This window comes from Mytilinidion resinicola (genome assembly GCF_010093595.1).
Source record: "Mytilinidion resinicola strain CBS 304.34 unplaced genomic scaffold BDZ99scaffold_19, whole genome shotgun sequence".
NCBI lineage: Eukaryota > Fungi > Ascomycota > Dothideomycetes > Mytilinidiales > Mytilinidiaceae > Mytilinidion > Mytilinidion resinicola.
Window position 1 is genome coordinate 226898 of NW_022985455.1, and position 14473 is coordinate 241370.

A 14473-nucleotide genomic window follows, 5' to 3' on the forward strand; every position below is an offset into this window, starting at 1 on the left:
CCCCCCCCCCCCTTTCATAGGCTATATATACGGGCCTTATGCCTCTTCAAATCAACACAGAACTGCTTCTTCACAACCTGAGAGGTAGGATTGTAATGTTCGGCTTGTGGATACACTCGGCTATCGTTCAGTGTCAGTATTGTGCTCTTCCTTAACTGTCCTATTGGAGCTCTCCGTAGAGCGTATATCCAGAGCTGTCGGTTCTAAGATGTTAGCTGTCTTGGTCAAGATAATGAAAGGGGCAGGTGTGGTGCGACGAGATTATGTCTACTGTGTAATATGTCATGGAATTACCTCTCTCACTGAATCTGTTCGACTTTTGTACACCCAAGGAGGCCTTCTCAATTCGTTGCTGCACACACAAGCGCGGGCTTGCGCACGTTTTTACCAAGTTTGTCCTTGATCGTGGTTAACTTCACATTGCCTTCTTTGTCCTACAGGCGTTAGCGGTGCTCTTAAGAAGGCCAGGCTGATTGCGACTTAAGAGTCCTAAAAACGTCGTTATCGCACTTACCAGTCAACAAAACCGCCGTTTGGACAATTCTAAACAGCGACACCTCTCCAAACCCCAAAAACCATCCCAAGCGACGCGTTACCAACCGACTCCACTCGCATGCGGCTCTGCAGCGCGACCCGCAGTTCTTATCGCGCGCGACTCCAAATTTAGCCCCAAAACCCGGGGGATCTGCACCTGAACCACGGGTGAGGCGCAACCCAGCGACCAGGGCCTCTAACCTCACAGCATCGCCGCGATGGGCTGTGCTGACCTCCGTGTTTCAACACCCCAATGTGCACCCTACCCGACCCCTCTGCGCACGTGACCCAGCACCGCTGTGGCTGAGTTCGGCTCAGGCCCGGGCTAAATATGATGGGGTGGCCGACTCGCTTGTGTGGCTGACTCGCTTGTGGAGTACGTTAGTATATTAGACGACTGATCTAAGAACCACCATTGCATTTTGAAAACTATCTTCATCCCTTCAAAATGTACTAACCATCGTGCGCAAAATCAGATGAAACAAAAAACCACAAGACTTATCTCCCCACGACAAAACTATGTACTGTGTAACCCTCATCTCATCCCCGCACCGTCCTCTCCCTACCGCCTTCACAACTTGGCAATCAGATCACATGACAGAATGCCGGTCAGGTATATAGCTGCGCCGTCTCGCAAGTTGGTGCATCAATCAATCAACAAAATCAGTCACTCAATGTTGGGCCCTTACTGCTCAGAGCCTACATTTCAACAACGTGGACCTATCACCCATGGAACCTAGACCCCCAGAAGCATTTGAATTCACACTTTCAGAGATATTATTCTCCGGTCACAAAGACGGTAATCAATAAAGAGGCCTTAATAAGCTTTGCAAAGGTAGGCGTATGGTAGTAACGATAGCGAACAAGCAAATGCGCTTTACCTTCTTTCCGCTGGTTGAATAATGGCCCAAAAGTTGGCATATAAAACCCTTTGAACACTACTTCTCAGCTCTTGCTTTCTAAGAACGGCTTCGTGTCGCAGAACACGTTAATTGAACCGGCATTGTGGAAGGGGATAAAACAGATGACAATCATTCATGCGCTTCCGAGGGAACCCTACGAATAATAGCGACGCCAGAGAAAGGAAAAATTCAAGCCTGAGGGGGGGCCCCATGAGGCCGTTAAAGACAGGGAATTGATTTTCTGCTCTAAGCGCAGCTGACCTACCTTTGTAACTAGCGACTGGATGCCAAAGGTGAGAAATCCAACCGTCATCTTCCTAATGCCCCAAACGGCGACCCAAATAATAGCACTAACCTCGAATCCGCGACCTATACAAAGTGGAGACATTGTAGCTACTTTCTATCTATAGCTGCTCAAGACTGGAGACTATTCGAGATAGATGCAAGGGAGGCGCTTGTGACGTTACTGATGCAGCGTCTTGTCATCCTACGCTATATCATGCTCGATTGTTATATTCTTAGTAACACCAATGTTCCCGCTCGGGATGGTCCCTCGACCTTTGAATTGTCCGTGCTCTCTTCCTTCTTCGGATGATGCTTCCGCGGTGACCAGTCGCTCGAAGCCTGAACGCTTGTTTCCCTTTGAGAAGGACATGGTGGCTAGCTCCATATTCAACGTTCGACTACCGTCGACGGCCGGGTCGCTGGTGATTGTCTTTGATTTCCTCGGGAACACTAGGAAATGACGGATACGGAGAAAAACTGGACGCAGCGACGGCATACAGGCGGCGATGAAGTAGATGCCTGGCTCAATGTCCGTCCACGTCAACAGCGAAACCGATGTCCATGTGTTGTCTTGGAAAGCATTGTGGCGGAAAAAGATGACGAAACGCAGGCAGGATGAAATAAGACCACTGCAGAGAAGTGAGCGAGCTGCGAAGTGACTGAGGGGTAAATAGTATATCTTACACGCTTCCAGTCATGAACATCATCATAATTCCGATCTTGGTATTCGTCGACGTGTGAAGACGCCATATCATGGGTAGCGGGAGAACAAGGATGACGGCATCCGTCAAGATGTTGGGAAATGACATCCAACGATAGAAAGCGAGGACGTTGAAGCATCTGCCGTTTGGGATGGTCTTGTCCCACTGAAAAGCCACCGGCGAGCACTGGAACGTAGTAGCCACTCCAGTGGCAATGAAGGTCGCTCCGACAATAAACATAAGCGAGTACGTCACCATACGCTCGACTCGCCGCTGGAAGAAGCGGAGATAGAAGCCCAAGATGGATAGTTTCGGTAGGCAGACTGCGAGAGCCCAAAGCCATACACAAGCGAAGATTCCTTTTCTCCACGCTTCGAGCTTCTCAGGATGGTAGATATAATTAGCCGCCAAGTGGCGCCCTACGCCTGCCAACGGAATGAGAACTGGCAGGCGTCGTTAGCTCAAGCTTTTTCACAAGCTTTACCAAGTTTCTTTGGCATTCTTACCGACTCCTTCAATGCATGTTGCCACGTTCACGAACAAGGCAGGCCAGATGAACCAGTCGTCTAATCCTCTACCAGGTTCCTTCATACGGCGGGCGTAGAGTCGCAAGCCCGCAACGAGCACTTCAAGGACGATAAAAGCCACGGATGCAGCGATGAGCCCCTGGCCTGAATACTCTTCGAGATAGCCTGGAGGGTAGGTATTGGGATCCGAAGACAAAGAGTGAGACATTGTTCTTGGCTTGGTGCGGTACGAAGCCTCTGAGTTGAGAATGAGGGACACTATGGTGAATGGGAACAGCGTCTTATTAGCACTCTCCTGCATTCAACTCAGGGCCAGCGTTAGGTTGGCCGCACACGGGCTTCCAGCATGGCTAGTACTCTCCGGCCGGAGTTCAAGCGTCTTGTATTAATTGGGTTACAGCAAGGATACAGCAAGGATTGATTAGACGGATTACGGATTAAATTGTTGTTGTCAATCCAGTTTAATCCGATATATTTACTGACAAGACCATCACAACGGGTATAAAAAGGCCAGTGCTACATATACAACTTCTTTTTGCTGCTTGCACAAGTGTCCTTTCGCTGCATGCACGACAACCGCGCCCCCCAACCCCTTCACTGCGTTCTAATTGGCTCGGAGGGCTCGGAGGTTCCTCCGGGCATTCACTCTCACGTGTATTTGCACGTGCATCCTTTCCAATTCGTATAGCTTCACGTATAGCCTTCCCATTTTGTATAGCTACGTGCCTACATGCATACGTGCCTAGGAGGATGCCTAAACCATCAATTTCGCACCTACGTAAAGTCATCATCTACAAGCTCCTCTGCATACTCATCAAATTCCTCATAAACCACCTCACGAGTTACCTCACGAGGCTGCGGGCTTGTGATATTTCCGATCACGTCAGGTAAGAATTTGGAGGAAAATAGATGTCGATTCTATATAGGAATCTAGCTAGGGGGGGGGGGGGGGGTTTCGTGCATGCAGCAAAAGGACATCGTGCAAGCAGCAAAAAGGGGTTGTACACGTAGCACTGGCCTATAGAAATGAGCATACAAGTGGAATTCAGACGTGGCATGAGCCCAAATATGGCTTATTCCACGCGAGAAATCGATTGAGGATTGATCAAGCCCCGGATTGATTAGATTGGGTTTGAAAAGGAGTGGATTGACCCGCCGGCCGATTGACGGATTGAGCGTTGGACGGATTACTAGTCACAGTGCAAGTTTCATGCAAGGCACACAATATTTCTCTAGAACGGCGCCAGTTACGGCAGTCGGGCGTTGGATCCTCCTAGCAGTACATGCCTTTTTCTTTTTTGGGAAGGTCATTTGATCCATGCTGGTTTGCTTTGCTGGCTGGGGATCTGTCTGCCATACCATAAAATGAGTGCTGTGGAACGGGGCGTGCCTTTATTCGGGAAATCATTTAATCCATGCTTAGCTGCTTTGCTGCCTGTTTGTGGAATAAATGCTATGTAACAGGACAACATTCCTTCTCGGCGTATGAGGACTCAGCGACCAACCATTATAATTAGCAATTCAGCGACGCATGTGAAGAGCACCTCGGTTGTTGGAAGAGAGAAAATTCAATTTCCAGGATAAGTCTAGAGACTGGACTTCAGCGTCCGTTTGGTTCCAGATGGCAATTCCATGTACTCCATCCATGTCGCTGATAGGGCTTTCCCGTCGCATTCCGACTTCTGACTATTATAGGATTTGCTGAATTCCTCCTCAAAACCGAACCGTCTCACTTCTTTCTCAAGCCAATGTGATATGTGTGCAGCAGTCTCGCTCGTCTTTTCCAATGGAAGCATATGTGCGGTACCTTGGATAACGTGAGCTTTTACGCGACCCGTTGCAACACCTCCGTTCCCCCCTAAGCCAGTTCCGGTTTGCTGAAGCTTGTCTTCGCGTCGGGCGGGTCGGTTGATGTGGCTGCTCTCGCCGAAGAGAAAGAGAGTCGATGGTCGGAGATATGGGAGAAACTCATACGCAAGGCAAGGCCAAGGACAGTTGGTGACGTAGCTTCGGTTGTTCATGTCTTCTTCCCGAGCCTCGCGAGCCAGATCCTTTCCCACGACGGTCTCAACGGGATCACACGGGTCAGTGGAACTCGGAAAGGCGTAGAGGCGTAGAAAGGTCCACGCTTCCTGCGCTTTTGTCGTTGTGAGAGTCACTGCTCCAGGAGGGGAGGCTTGGGGATAGAGTTCGGTAGGGGCCGGACGCAAGCCGAATTCGAGAAAGTTGTCTACAGCTCGAGCGTCCCACTTTCTGAAAAGAGGAGAGCTCCGTAGAAACGCTTCTGCCTCCACACGAGATGGCCAGATGTCTGGACGAAGGCTGCTGAATCGCGCTTGAGGGGCGCTTTGCAGCCGACTCGGGTTCTCCTTCTGAATCATGGGCTCCATAAATACCAGTGAATGAAAGAGACTTGGGTGCATTAGTGAGAGGTGGACGCTGCCCATTGTCAATGCCAAGTAGCGATACGTTGTTCGGGAAAGGGGGCACGCACAGTTGCGAGCAGCTGAAGCTGTGAGCTACTCCAATGATTGGCTGCATGATTTGGTCTCGGAAGTGGTTGACCATGTGCAGAAGGTCTCGCGAATGATCGAACCAGTTGGCTGAGCATGACAGGGTTAGTCTGGCGAAATGTAAGAAGCGCGGGTAGACATACGTTCATCGCCTTGAACACTCTCATTCAGGACCCCGCTGGCACCTTGATGTGAGCAGTCGGCGATCCAAATTGACTTGATGGGTATGTTCAGAGTCTCGAGCAGATCCTCCCAGAGAGGCTCGTAACATTCCTACGGAGATCAGCTACGCACGAGGGCAACGCCTGAGGGGAGCGCACCTTGGGCACACCATTTGCATGAGCTGCAATAATTGTGACGGCATTCGGAGACGTCTTGCCATGATCGTGGGGCGTGTATTGCTTGATCGCCAGCTGCAAGGCAGCGTTCCCCTTGACAGCGCCGTGGTATTCTCGAATGTGCTGGCAGGGTATCACATGCTCTTTGATTGTAAAGGCCGAGGGAGACATGGCGAGAAGCCTCGAGAAAGGCTGATTGCAAGTTCAAGCGGAGAGAGAGGCCGGAAGTGCGAGCCGTTGGGGGCGCTCAGATGCAGTGTTGCAGGGTAGCTATTGTAGGAAGAGGCAAGCGGCGGGATTGCGCACACGGGCCCGCTGATCACCCGCACACCCGCCGACCCTGCTGCCCCCGCATGCCCAGGACCAGGTGACGACACCGTAGAGGCGAGCTCGGGCAGACTATTCTTCCGACGGCCGTGCGACATTTACATGTGGAATGGGCGGCAGCAAAGCGTACGCGTTCCGGCCGTGGCACTTTCACGTTGTGGCCGCGGGGTTGCACTCAGGCTGCCGTGTGCAAGGTACAGTATCCCCCCCTGTACGGGCTGCGCAGGTCAGTGCTGGGCAAGGGTCAATTACACTGTAAAAACCCTTGTCCAGCACTGACCTGCGCAGCCCGTACAGGGGGGGATACAAGGGGGTAACCTGAGCGGGCTGCTCGCCCTCCCTGTCAGTTTTGGGGGCATTATGGTCGTACCAGCACTATTTTCCTAGGATATTACTATAATGCCCCTGAAACTTACAGGGAGAGCGAGCAGCCCGCTCAGGTTACCCCCTTGTACTGTACAAGTACCAACACGGTGTCGGCGTGGGGGCCCGTGCGCAAAGCATCTTCATCCATGATCCCCGCCCTGCCGCCACTCGCCTCCTCCGAGCGACCTGCTTGACACCACAACACAAGCCTCTCTACAATGCCACCGCACTCTTCCTCTTGCATAAGAGCGCCACAGCGAAGCCTACAGACCGATCACCTTTTAGTGTGTCTGGCGTCCGTGGTGAACCCACTGCGTACATATACTCCCGTCCTTCAGCTGCCTTCCATCAACCAGTCCCGGCAACGGCGACATGATGGAGAGCGCTTTGCCATATCTTGTGGCTAGCGGGTGCATCGCTGTCGCCTTCCTCGTGTTGCGCGCGGATCCGTTGCGGGATTTCCCAGGTCCTTTTCTTGCCCGTTGGTCTCCTCTTTGGATGATATATCACTCACAGAATGGCGACATGCACCGAACAATGATTGACCTCCACGAGCGATATGGACCCGTCGTTCGCACTGGGCCGAAAGAACTGAGTATTTCCGATTCCGGGGCTGTGAAGCTCATCTACGGTTCGTATAATTTGCATGGTACCGAGTGGGATTGGCTGAAGTTTGGGCTGATGCTGGCATAGGCGCAGGCTCCAAGTTCCGGAAAAGCGATTGGTATAGCGTCTGGCAAGGTCAGCGAAAATTCGACCTCTTCGCGGAGCGCGATGAGTCTATCCATCGTGCCCAGCGACGATTGATGAGCAATATCTACTCAATGGATACTCTCAAGAAGCTTGAGCCGTACGTGGACGAGGTGCTCAAGGTGCTGTTTTCAAGGTTATCTGCTTTGGGATCAGAGCCCGTCAATATGGGACTCTGGGCGCAACTCTTTGCATTCGGTCAGCTGCTTCCTCGTTGAATTTCTGCGTCTGGACGGATCTTAAAACTCACTTGTCGTAGATGTCGTTGGAGAAGTCACATTCTCGAGGCGTTTCGGCTTTCTGGATGTTGGAAAAGACGACGGCTCCTTTGGCCAAATCGACATTGCTCTAAAGTCCGCTGCTTGGATCGGTCAGGTTCCCTGGCTGTTTGGGCTTCACGACTCCCTATCTCCTCTCATTGGAAACTGGCTCGGCATTGGTGCTCGCCACGGGAGTCTTCGAAAAATTGCTGCAGATGAAATCGAGAAGCGCAAGGAACGGGGAAGCGATCATCACGACATCCTACAAATGCTCATGGACGTGCACCGCGAGAAGCCGCAAGAGATGAATGATATGGCTGTGCTCTCCATGGCTACCAGTAATATATTTGCAGGAAGCGACACGACCGCAATATCCATCGGAGCTGTGCTTTACAACCTCTGCAAATACCCAGATTGCAAAGCGAAGCTGATGGCGGAGATTGACCCCATCGTGCAAATGAGCCGTGTCGACCATGTTGTCTCACTTGCTGCGACTGAAAAGATGCCGTACTTGCAAGCGTGCATCCACGAAGCTCTTCGCCTACACCCAGCTGTAGGTATGTCTCTCCCAAGGGTCGTCCCACCAGGAGGTATGGAAACAAGTGGAAAGTATATCCCTGCTGGGGTAAGTGATATCACTAGCTCCCGAATCCAGTCCGTATTAACCAAAGGTTTAGACCGTTGTGGGCACGAATCCTTGGGTGCTACACAGAAATAAAAACATCTTCGGGAACGACGCCGATGTCTTCCGCCCAGAACGATGGCTGGGAGAGGATCGAGGCGCCTTAGGTAATTCCTTCGCCCGAGTGGCCTCCTTGCTAAACTCCAGCTAAGACGGTAGAACGCTTCTTCTTTGCATTTGGCGCCGGATCGCGGGTCTGCATTGGTAGGAGTATGCGCTCAACGATTACGCCCCTTTTCGCTACAGCAGACTAACGTTGCACTAGACCTCGGCTGGATAGAGATATCAAAGGTGAGACTCTTTCCTATTCATTCTGTATTTTGTATCTATCATGCTGATCCAATAGCTTGTTCCGTCACTATTGTTACGCTTTGATATACAGCTTGCCGATGGTCAAACGCCTCTCAAGGAGAATTGCTGGTACGACTCCTGCCTTTATGGCATCCATGACGCGCGAGACTGATATGCTGTAGGTGGTTTGTGAAGCAAAAAGGCCTGCATATGACCTTGCGGCCGAAAGAGACATAGGACACAGTGATTATTGTCCCGTGTAATGGGGACTAGCTTCGGACATTCAGGTCTATAGTCAAGTCGCTCATGGAGCTTCTTCATACATGCAATTCATCACTTCTACCCCCCCTCAGAATGTGCTACTTCTTTCCACTGTAACGCTCGATAATGGTGGCGAAGACGGGCGCTGGCATAAAGGGCGCTCACATCATAAAAGTTTCAATACTACGTTATTACAACGTCCGACCACCAAGAATCATCTATCACTGAGACTTGATAACTGAGACTTGATAACTGAGACTTGATAAGGAAATTGACAGGCAGGAGTAAAGCTACGCCAAGGATAGTGTCTCGCTTCACCAAAAGTTATCGGCAGTTCTCGGTGGGTGTCGGGCGTTACGAAATGTTTGTGCTGTGCTCCCCGAAATGTGCATGTAAAATGTAACATAACAGGTGGAGGATCGAGGCTGTTGAGCTTACGGACACCGAGAAAGTGAGCTCTCAATTTATCACTACCATTTCAGGCTCGCTCGGCGAGGAACGGAGAACGGTCTGGGGAGCTATGTGCACATGCACCCATTCCAGCGCTTTGGTAATACTACGGCACTGTAGCGCGATGGCTCACAGCTATTGTTCCCACTCGTCTAGAGCATCCTGGACCGGGATCGCTCTTTCCAAAACGTTGTTATTTGGAGAGTCTGCATCGCTCACTCCTTGATACCTCGAGCGTCAAGACGCCTTTATAACTCTTCAAAAACAGCACCAATCCCATTCTCCAACCGTTCTCAATGCCGCCTGCTGCTACTGAACACCTTGGCTTAACGGCGTCTGGGCCTCAGCCGCCCCAGGACGATGACACGCCTTCAATGTTGGAGCTGCTGGAGAGGATCAAGACAACTGCTCTCCTTTTGAATGATCATCAGGCTGTGCAAGGGCTCTGCTCGCCTTCCTTTGCCGTCGGCAGTTATCTAGATGCGAGCTCTGAGGATATTCGAGAGGCAAGACAGGAACTCATCGTCGCGACTGAAATGCTGAGGGATCTAGCCCTTGGACCAGCTGAGCTCCTGGAGACAATTCATGTGGGTGTTTTCAATCCAACAATCACGCGAACTAGGTCTTCGCTAAGCATGAAATAGGCAAACGATGTCCTCTGCATGCAAGCGGTACATCGTTACCAGATTGCTGCATACATCGACTCTCACGAAACTATTCCATTCGAGGAGCTATCCAAAAGATCTGGACTGAATCTCGTAGACCTAAGGAGAATTCTGCGGCTAGTCATGACACGGCGAGTCTTTTGCGAACCACGTCCAGATCATGTCGCACATACCGCTGCTTCCTGGCTCTTAGTGGAAGATAGCCGAGTTCGTGACTTGTCTGGAATCATATGTGATGAGCGATTTCCAGCATCTGCACGAGTAAGTATTCTCATCATAAGACACTTGCATGCGCAAAGCTGATGCTATGTCTTCCTCGGTCCAGGTTGTCGATGCTTTGATGATGTACGGCCAACCGCAATCTCCCGCAGAATCTGTGCGTGTTACTTTCTGAACGATGCCACTTTGCAAGTAGAGCTAATGGATTTGTTGCGTAGGGTTTCTCCCTTGCCAACCAGACCAAACGCGGGCTCTACGAAGAGCTAAAGCACTTTCCCGCGCGACAAGCGCGCTGGACTTTGGCCATGAGTGCCATGGCTCAAAAGATCGACTTCGATTACATTTTGGAGAACTTCCCGCTTCGGTCCAATGAAACTGCCACGGTGGTGGACGTTGGGGGCGGGAACGGAACCATCAGCCTTGGACTTGCGCGGAGACTCCCAAACGCTACATTTTTGGTTCAAGACGCACCAGATGTTATACACGACGCCAAGGTGCCCGAGGATCTGCAAAGCCGTATCATGTATCAGGCTTACAACTTCTTTCAGCCGCAACCCGTTTCGGGTGCGAGGGTCTACTATTTTCGTAACGTCTTCCACAACTGGCCTGATGACACTTGTGTTCAGATCTTGAAGAACCACGTTGGAATCATGGAGGGGCACACGATCTTGGTCATCGATGACTTTGCTCTTCATGAGCCACTCACGGTGTCACCGTACGAAGAGAGGAGACGACGGTAAACAACCACTTTACGATCGATGTACTGCGCCACTGCCACTAACACGATGTAGGAACATGGATATCACTATGTTGACATACTTTGGATCCAGGGAGCGCACAATCCGTGAGTGGGGAAAACTTTTAGCAATGGCAGATGTACGATTCAGGCTGCAAGGGGTTGCGCAGCATGGGAAACAACCAAACACCATTCTCGAAGTTGGCTGGAGTGTGTGATTGACTCTTTAATTTTGGGTAGAGATCTTTGACATGCTGAGTGCTCTTTGGTTCAACCTGAGTATCCATGGGCACGCATGCAGGGGTTGGGATGACAATGCTATGTTGGAAGTAGAGTTCCAAATTAAGAGAATCAGGCCTAGTGTGTCGATGGAACAGATATATAGATAATCCCAAGCCCACCTCCTCGATTAATCCATCAACTCAGTATTCCATTCAACGGATAGACCTTATGAATAGCATTAGTCATGGGGCTAAGCTTGGCGCGATTCGGAGTTGACTTGCTGCGGGCAGTGCGAGGGCGTACAGGATTATCATGCCACGGAACTCCCCCCCAATGCTTTACACCCTGCAGGATGAAGCTGAAAGCTCGGAATATTGATCCATGTACCACGCCACATCAATATCCAGGATCCACCAAATTTCGGAAACCGAAGGATCTTTTAACGGACCAAAAATGGGGTCCGAAAGCAGATTCTCCGCTGGCTTGATCTGACTTGGCTTCCATTTCAGTTCAGCATCGAGAATGCCATTCTTAGCCATCCCAACGCCAGACATGGCGGCTGCGCAGGTAACAGGTGCCATGAATCACCCTTATGCAGACATGGTGACCGCCACATGGATGTCTCTGCAGAAGGTGTTGACCTCGCGTGAGGCAATCGACATCGACGGACACACTTTGACACTCTCTGATGTTGTTGCTGTATGCATGTAAGTAGCAGCCTTTTGAGCGTATCAGATGCTTGTTGACAACTTTCCGAGGTACGGCGCGTCTGCTACCTTGACCATGAATGAAACGATTATCAAGAAGATGCAGGAGAGCGTAGAATACCTCGATCGGCATTTGCAGCGTGGCCAAATCATCTACGGCGTCAACACCGGCTTCGGCGGAAGTGCCGATACGCGCACTTCGGATTTCGAGACGCTTCAAATCGCGTTACAACAGCATCTCAATGTTGGGATTTTGCTTCCAACGGATAAGAAAATATCCAATATGAGTACTGCCGGTCCGGCAGCAGATGGGCTCAGAAGCCATGCTCTACCTGTCCCGGTCGTGCGAGCGATGATGCTCATACGCTGTAACTCCCTCATGAGAGGTCATTCCGGTGTCCGCATGTCAACCGTCGATGCTATCATGGCTCTGCTAGAAAGAGGAATGACACCAGTTGTCCCACTACGGGGAAGCATCTCAGCGTCGGGAGATCTCTCTCCACTTTCGTATATTGCAGGGGCGCTCGAGGGGAACCCAGATATTTTCATTCGAATCGGCCACCCTGGAAAGGCGCATTTAATGTGCATGCCAGCAGACAAGGCTCTGGAGTATGCTGGGCTTCGGCCGACCCATCTTCAGGCTAAGGAAGGTCTCGGAATCATGAATGGAACAGCGACAAGCTGTGCAGCTGCTTGTGTTGCCATTCACGAAGCGCAGTACATCGCACTATTGGTCCAGGTCTTAACTGCTATGGGAACCGAGGCACTGCTCGGAACCGCAGACAACTATCATCCGTTTATATCAGAATGTCGGCCTCATCCGGGGCAAAAAGAGGCGGCAGCAATAATAAGAGCACTGCTTTCGGGCTCAAAGCTTGCTACCATCGACGATGCGCGCACAGTTGGCCTCGCTCAAGATCGATACGCTCTTCGTACAGCGCCTCAATGGATTGGCCCATACCTCGAGGACCTCATGCTGGCTTCCAGCCAAATTCAGACCGAGATGAATGCTACAACCGACAATCCTTTGATCAACGTGGAGAATAATAGCATCCATCACGGGGGCAATTTCCAGGCGACATCAATCACATCGGCCATGGAAAAGACGATGAATGCAATGCAAATGTTCGGAAAGCTTTTGTACGCCCAAAGCTCTGAGCTCGTCAACAACATGACGAACAAGGGACTCCCTCCGAATCTCAGTGTAGACGATCCAAGCCTGTCCTTCACCTTCAAAGGCTTTGACGTCAACATGGCCGCATACATGTCTGAGCTGGCCTATCTTGCACATCCCATCAGTTCACATGTGCAGTCTGCCGAAATGCACAACCAGTCTGTCAACTCATTGGCGCTCATTGCTGCTCGATACACGCTCGAAGCAGTAGAGGTAGTATCCTTGATGGGAGCAACATATTTATATGCCCTTTGTCAAGCACTCGACCTCCGTTCCCTCCACCTAGAGTTTGTAAAAGCAGTGAAACCCGCCATCTGTGAGATATTGAAGGATGTCTACGGCCCGGTAATTCCAGAAGGCCAGCAGGAGTCGTTCTCCATATCTGGCTGGAAAGCCCTCCTGGAGAAGTGGAGTGCTCTGGCTCACCTCGATCTTAAAGATCGTGCAAAAGTTTCAGTAACAGAATCAGTGGGGTCGGTAGTCGGGCTGCTGTCGTCCTTTGCTGAGCCATTGTCTCTCGGAACAGAACCACCATCGCTCCGGACGGTCGAAGAATATCAGGAACGAGCTGCGGACACTTTGATCAAAGTGTATGAATCTGTTCGAGGGGAATTTCTGTCACATCAATCGACAGGCACATTCATAAGCCAATCTTCCGAGCTTGTGTACAGCTTTGTTAGAAACGAGCTTAGAGTGCCAATACATAGGGGACTGGCTGACCATCCGTCACCGAAGTGTTCGGGAGGTGGTAGAACTTGTGGAAATTGCACTGGGTCGAGGAAGATCATCGGAACCTACGCTAGCGACATTTATCTCGCATTGCGAGATGGTAGACTGTATGGTGTGATCATGGAAGCATTGCAGAATGCACCCTGCCCGACTGAAGTCAGCGGGACATGTCAAACTCCCTAGAGTCCGGTAGCACCATAATGGCGGCAGTACAGAGAGCTTCTGGTGCACATCATTGCTACAAAACGCTTATTTTTGAGGCACAAGCTATCAAGTTTTTAGAACACTGCAATATTGGTACGAGTGTTTTCGGGTCTTTCAGTTCAAAGTTTCTCTTTATGATAGTTATCAAGTACACGGAATGAACTATTATAGATGCAACAGAGCACGGAAGTGTGAATTCGAAGTAACTGTCTTTGATCTGTTAACCGAGCAATTAGTAAGGATGAGCGCCGATGCTGCCAACGCTGTTAACCCTGCAGCGTGTAAATAGGGTGATGTCGCGAGTAATGAATGGAGCGCAGAGGAGGTGGTTAAGTGGGTTAGTACGCGCCTGTTTTCCATGTTTGCATGACCCGTCATCGGGAGATGCTTTTTCACCAGCAAGGACAACATTCATATTCACAAAGAGGGTCCATTTCCGATCCCCATTTCCCATTGCCCGTTGCCCTTGCCCAGTCGACAGCCGACATTTCTACTCCCATATTGTTGTCAGCCCCCTTTCTCCCCTTATTTACCTTCGGTTTCGCCGACTTAGCCAGAGCGCAAACGGTTATATTGGGAGCTGATGTTGATGGGACATTCTCAGCTAATATATCGGCCTTCGGGGTGCTG

The 14473-nt window shown here is 50.8% G+C and overlaps 5 protein-coding genes across 5 annotated transcripts; 3 read left to right on the forward strand and 2 right to left on the reverse strand.

Annotated features, from left to right (window-relative positions):
• Positions 1-1714: 1714 nt before the first annotated feature.
• BDZ99DRAFT_450637 (uncharacterized protein) lies at positions 1715-3157 on the reverse strand (the record flags this gene model as incomplete). Its single annotated transcript, XM_033718177.1, has 3 exons — positions 1715-2350; positions 2406-2865; positions 2929-3157. The coding sequence occupies 3 exons, from the start codon at positions 3155-3157 to the stop codon at positions 1924-1926; spliced, it is 1116 nt and encodes a 371-aa protein (XP_033572070.1). The 3' UTR covers positions 1715-1923.
• A 1378-nt stretch (positions 3158-4535) lies between these two features.
• Positions 4536-5971, reverse strand: BDZ99DRAFT_524825 (toxin biosynthesis protein; the record flags this gene model as incomplete). Its single annotated transcript, XM_033725941.1, has 4 exons — positions 4536-5388; positions 5444-5552; positions 5606-5735; positions 5783-5971. The coding sequence occupies 4 exons, from the start codon at positions 5969-5971 to the stop codon at positions 4536-4538; spliced, it is 1281 nt and encodes a 426-aa protein (XP_033572071.1).
• Positions 5972-6680: 709 nt separating this feature from the next.
• BDZ99DRAFT_466768 (cytochrome P450) lies at positions 6681-8939 on the forward strand. The gene is made up of 8 exons (XM_033720861.1): positions 6681-7124; positions 7187-7441; positions 7503-8128; positions 8181-8292; positions 8345-8395; positions 8451-8476; positions 8532-8605; positions 8659-8939. Exons 1-8 carry the CDS (start codon positions 6869-6871, stop codon positions 8711-8713), a joined length of 1455 nt encoding a protein of 484 aa, XP_033572072.1. The 5' UTR covers positions 6681-6868; the 3' UTR covers positions 8714-8939.
• A 910-nt stretch (positions 8940-9849) lies between these two features.
• Positions 9850-11218, forward strand: BDZ99DRAFT_450646 (S-adenosyl-L-methionine-dependent methyltransferase; the record flags this gene model as incomplete). Its single annotated transcript, XM_033718178.1, has 4 exons — positions 9850-10113; positions 10178-10228; positions 10290-10807; positions 10863-11218. 4 exons carry the CDS (start codon positions 9850-9852, stop codon positions 11023-11025), a joined length of 996 nt encoding a protein of 331 aa, XP_033572073.1. The 3' UTR covers positions 11026-11218.
• Positions 11219-11608: 390 nt separating this feature from the next.
• On the forward strand, positions 11609-14010 carry BDZ99DRAFT_450647 (putative phenylalanine ammonia-lyase; the record flags this gene model as incomplete). The annotated part of the gene is made up of 2 exons (XM_033718179.1): positions 11609-11736; positions 11788-14010. The coding sequence occupies 2 exons, from the start codon at positions 11609-11611 to the stop codon at positions 13820-13822; spliced, it is 2163 nt and encodes a 720-aa protein (XP_033572074.1). The 3' UTR covers positions 13823-14010.
• Positions 14011-14473: the final 463 nt, after the last annotated feature.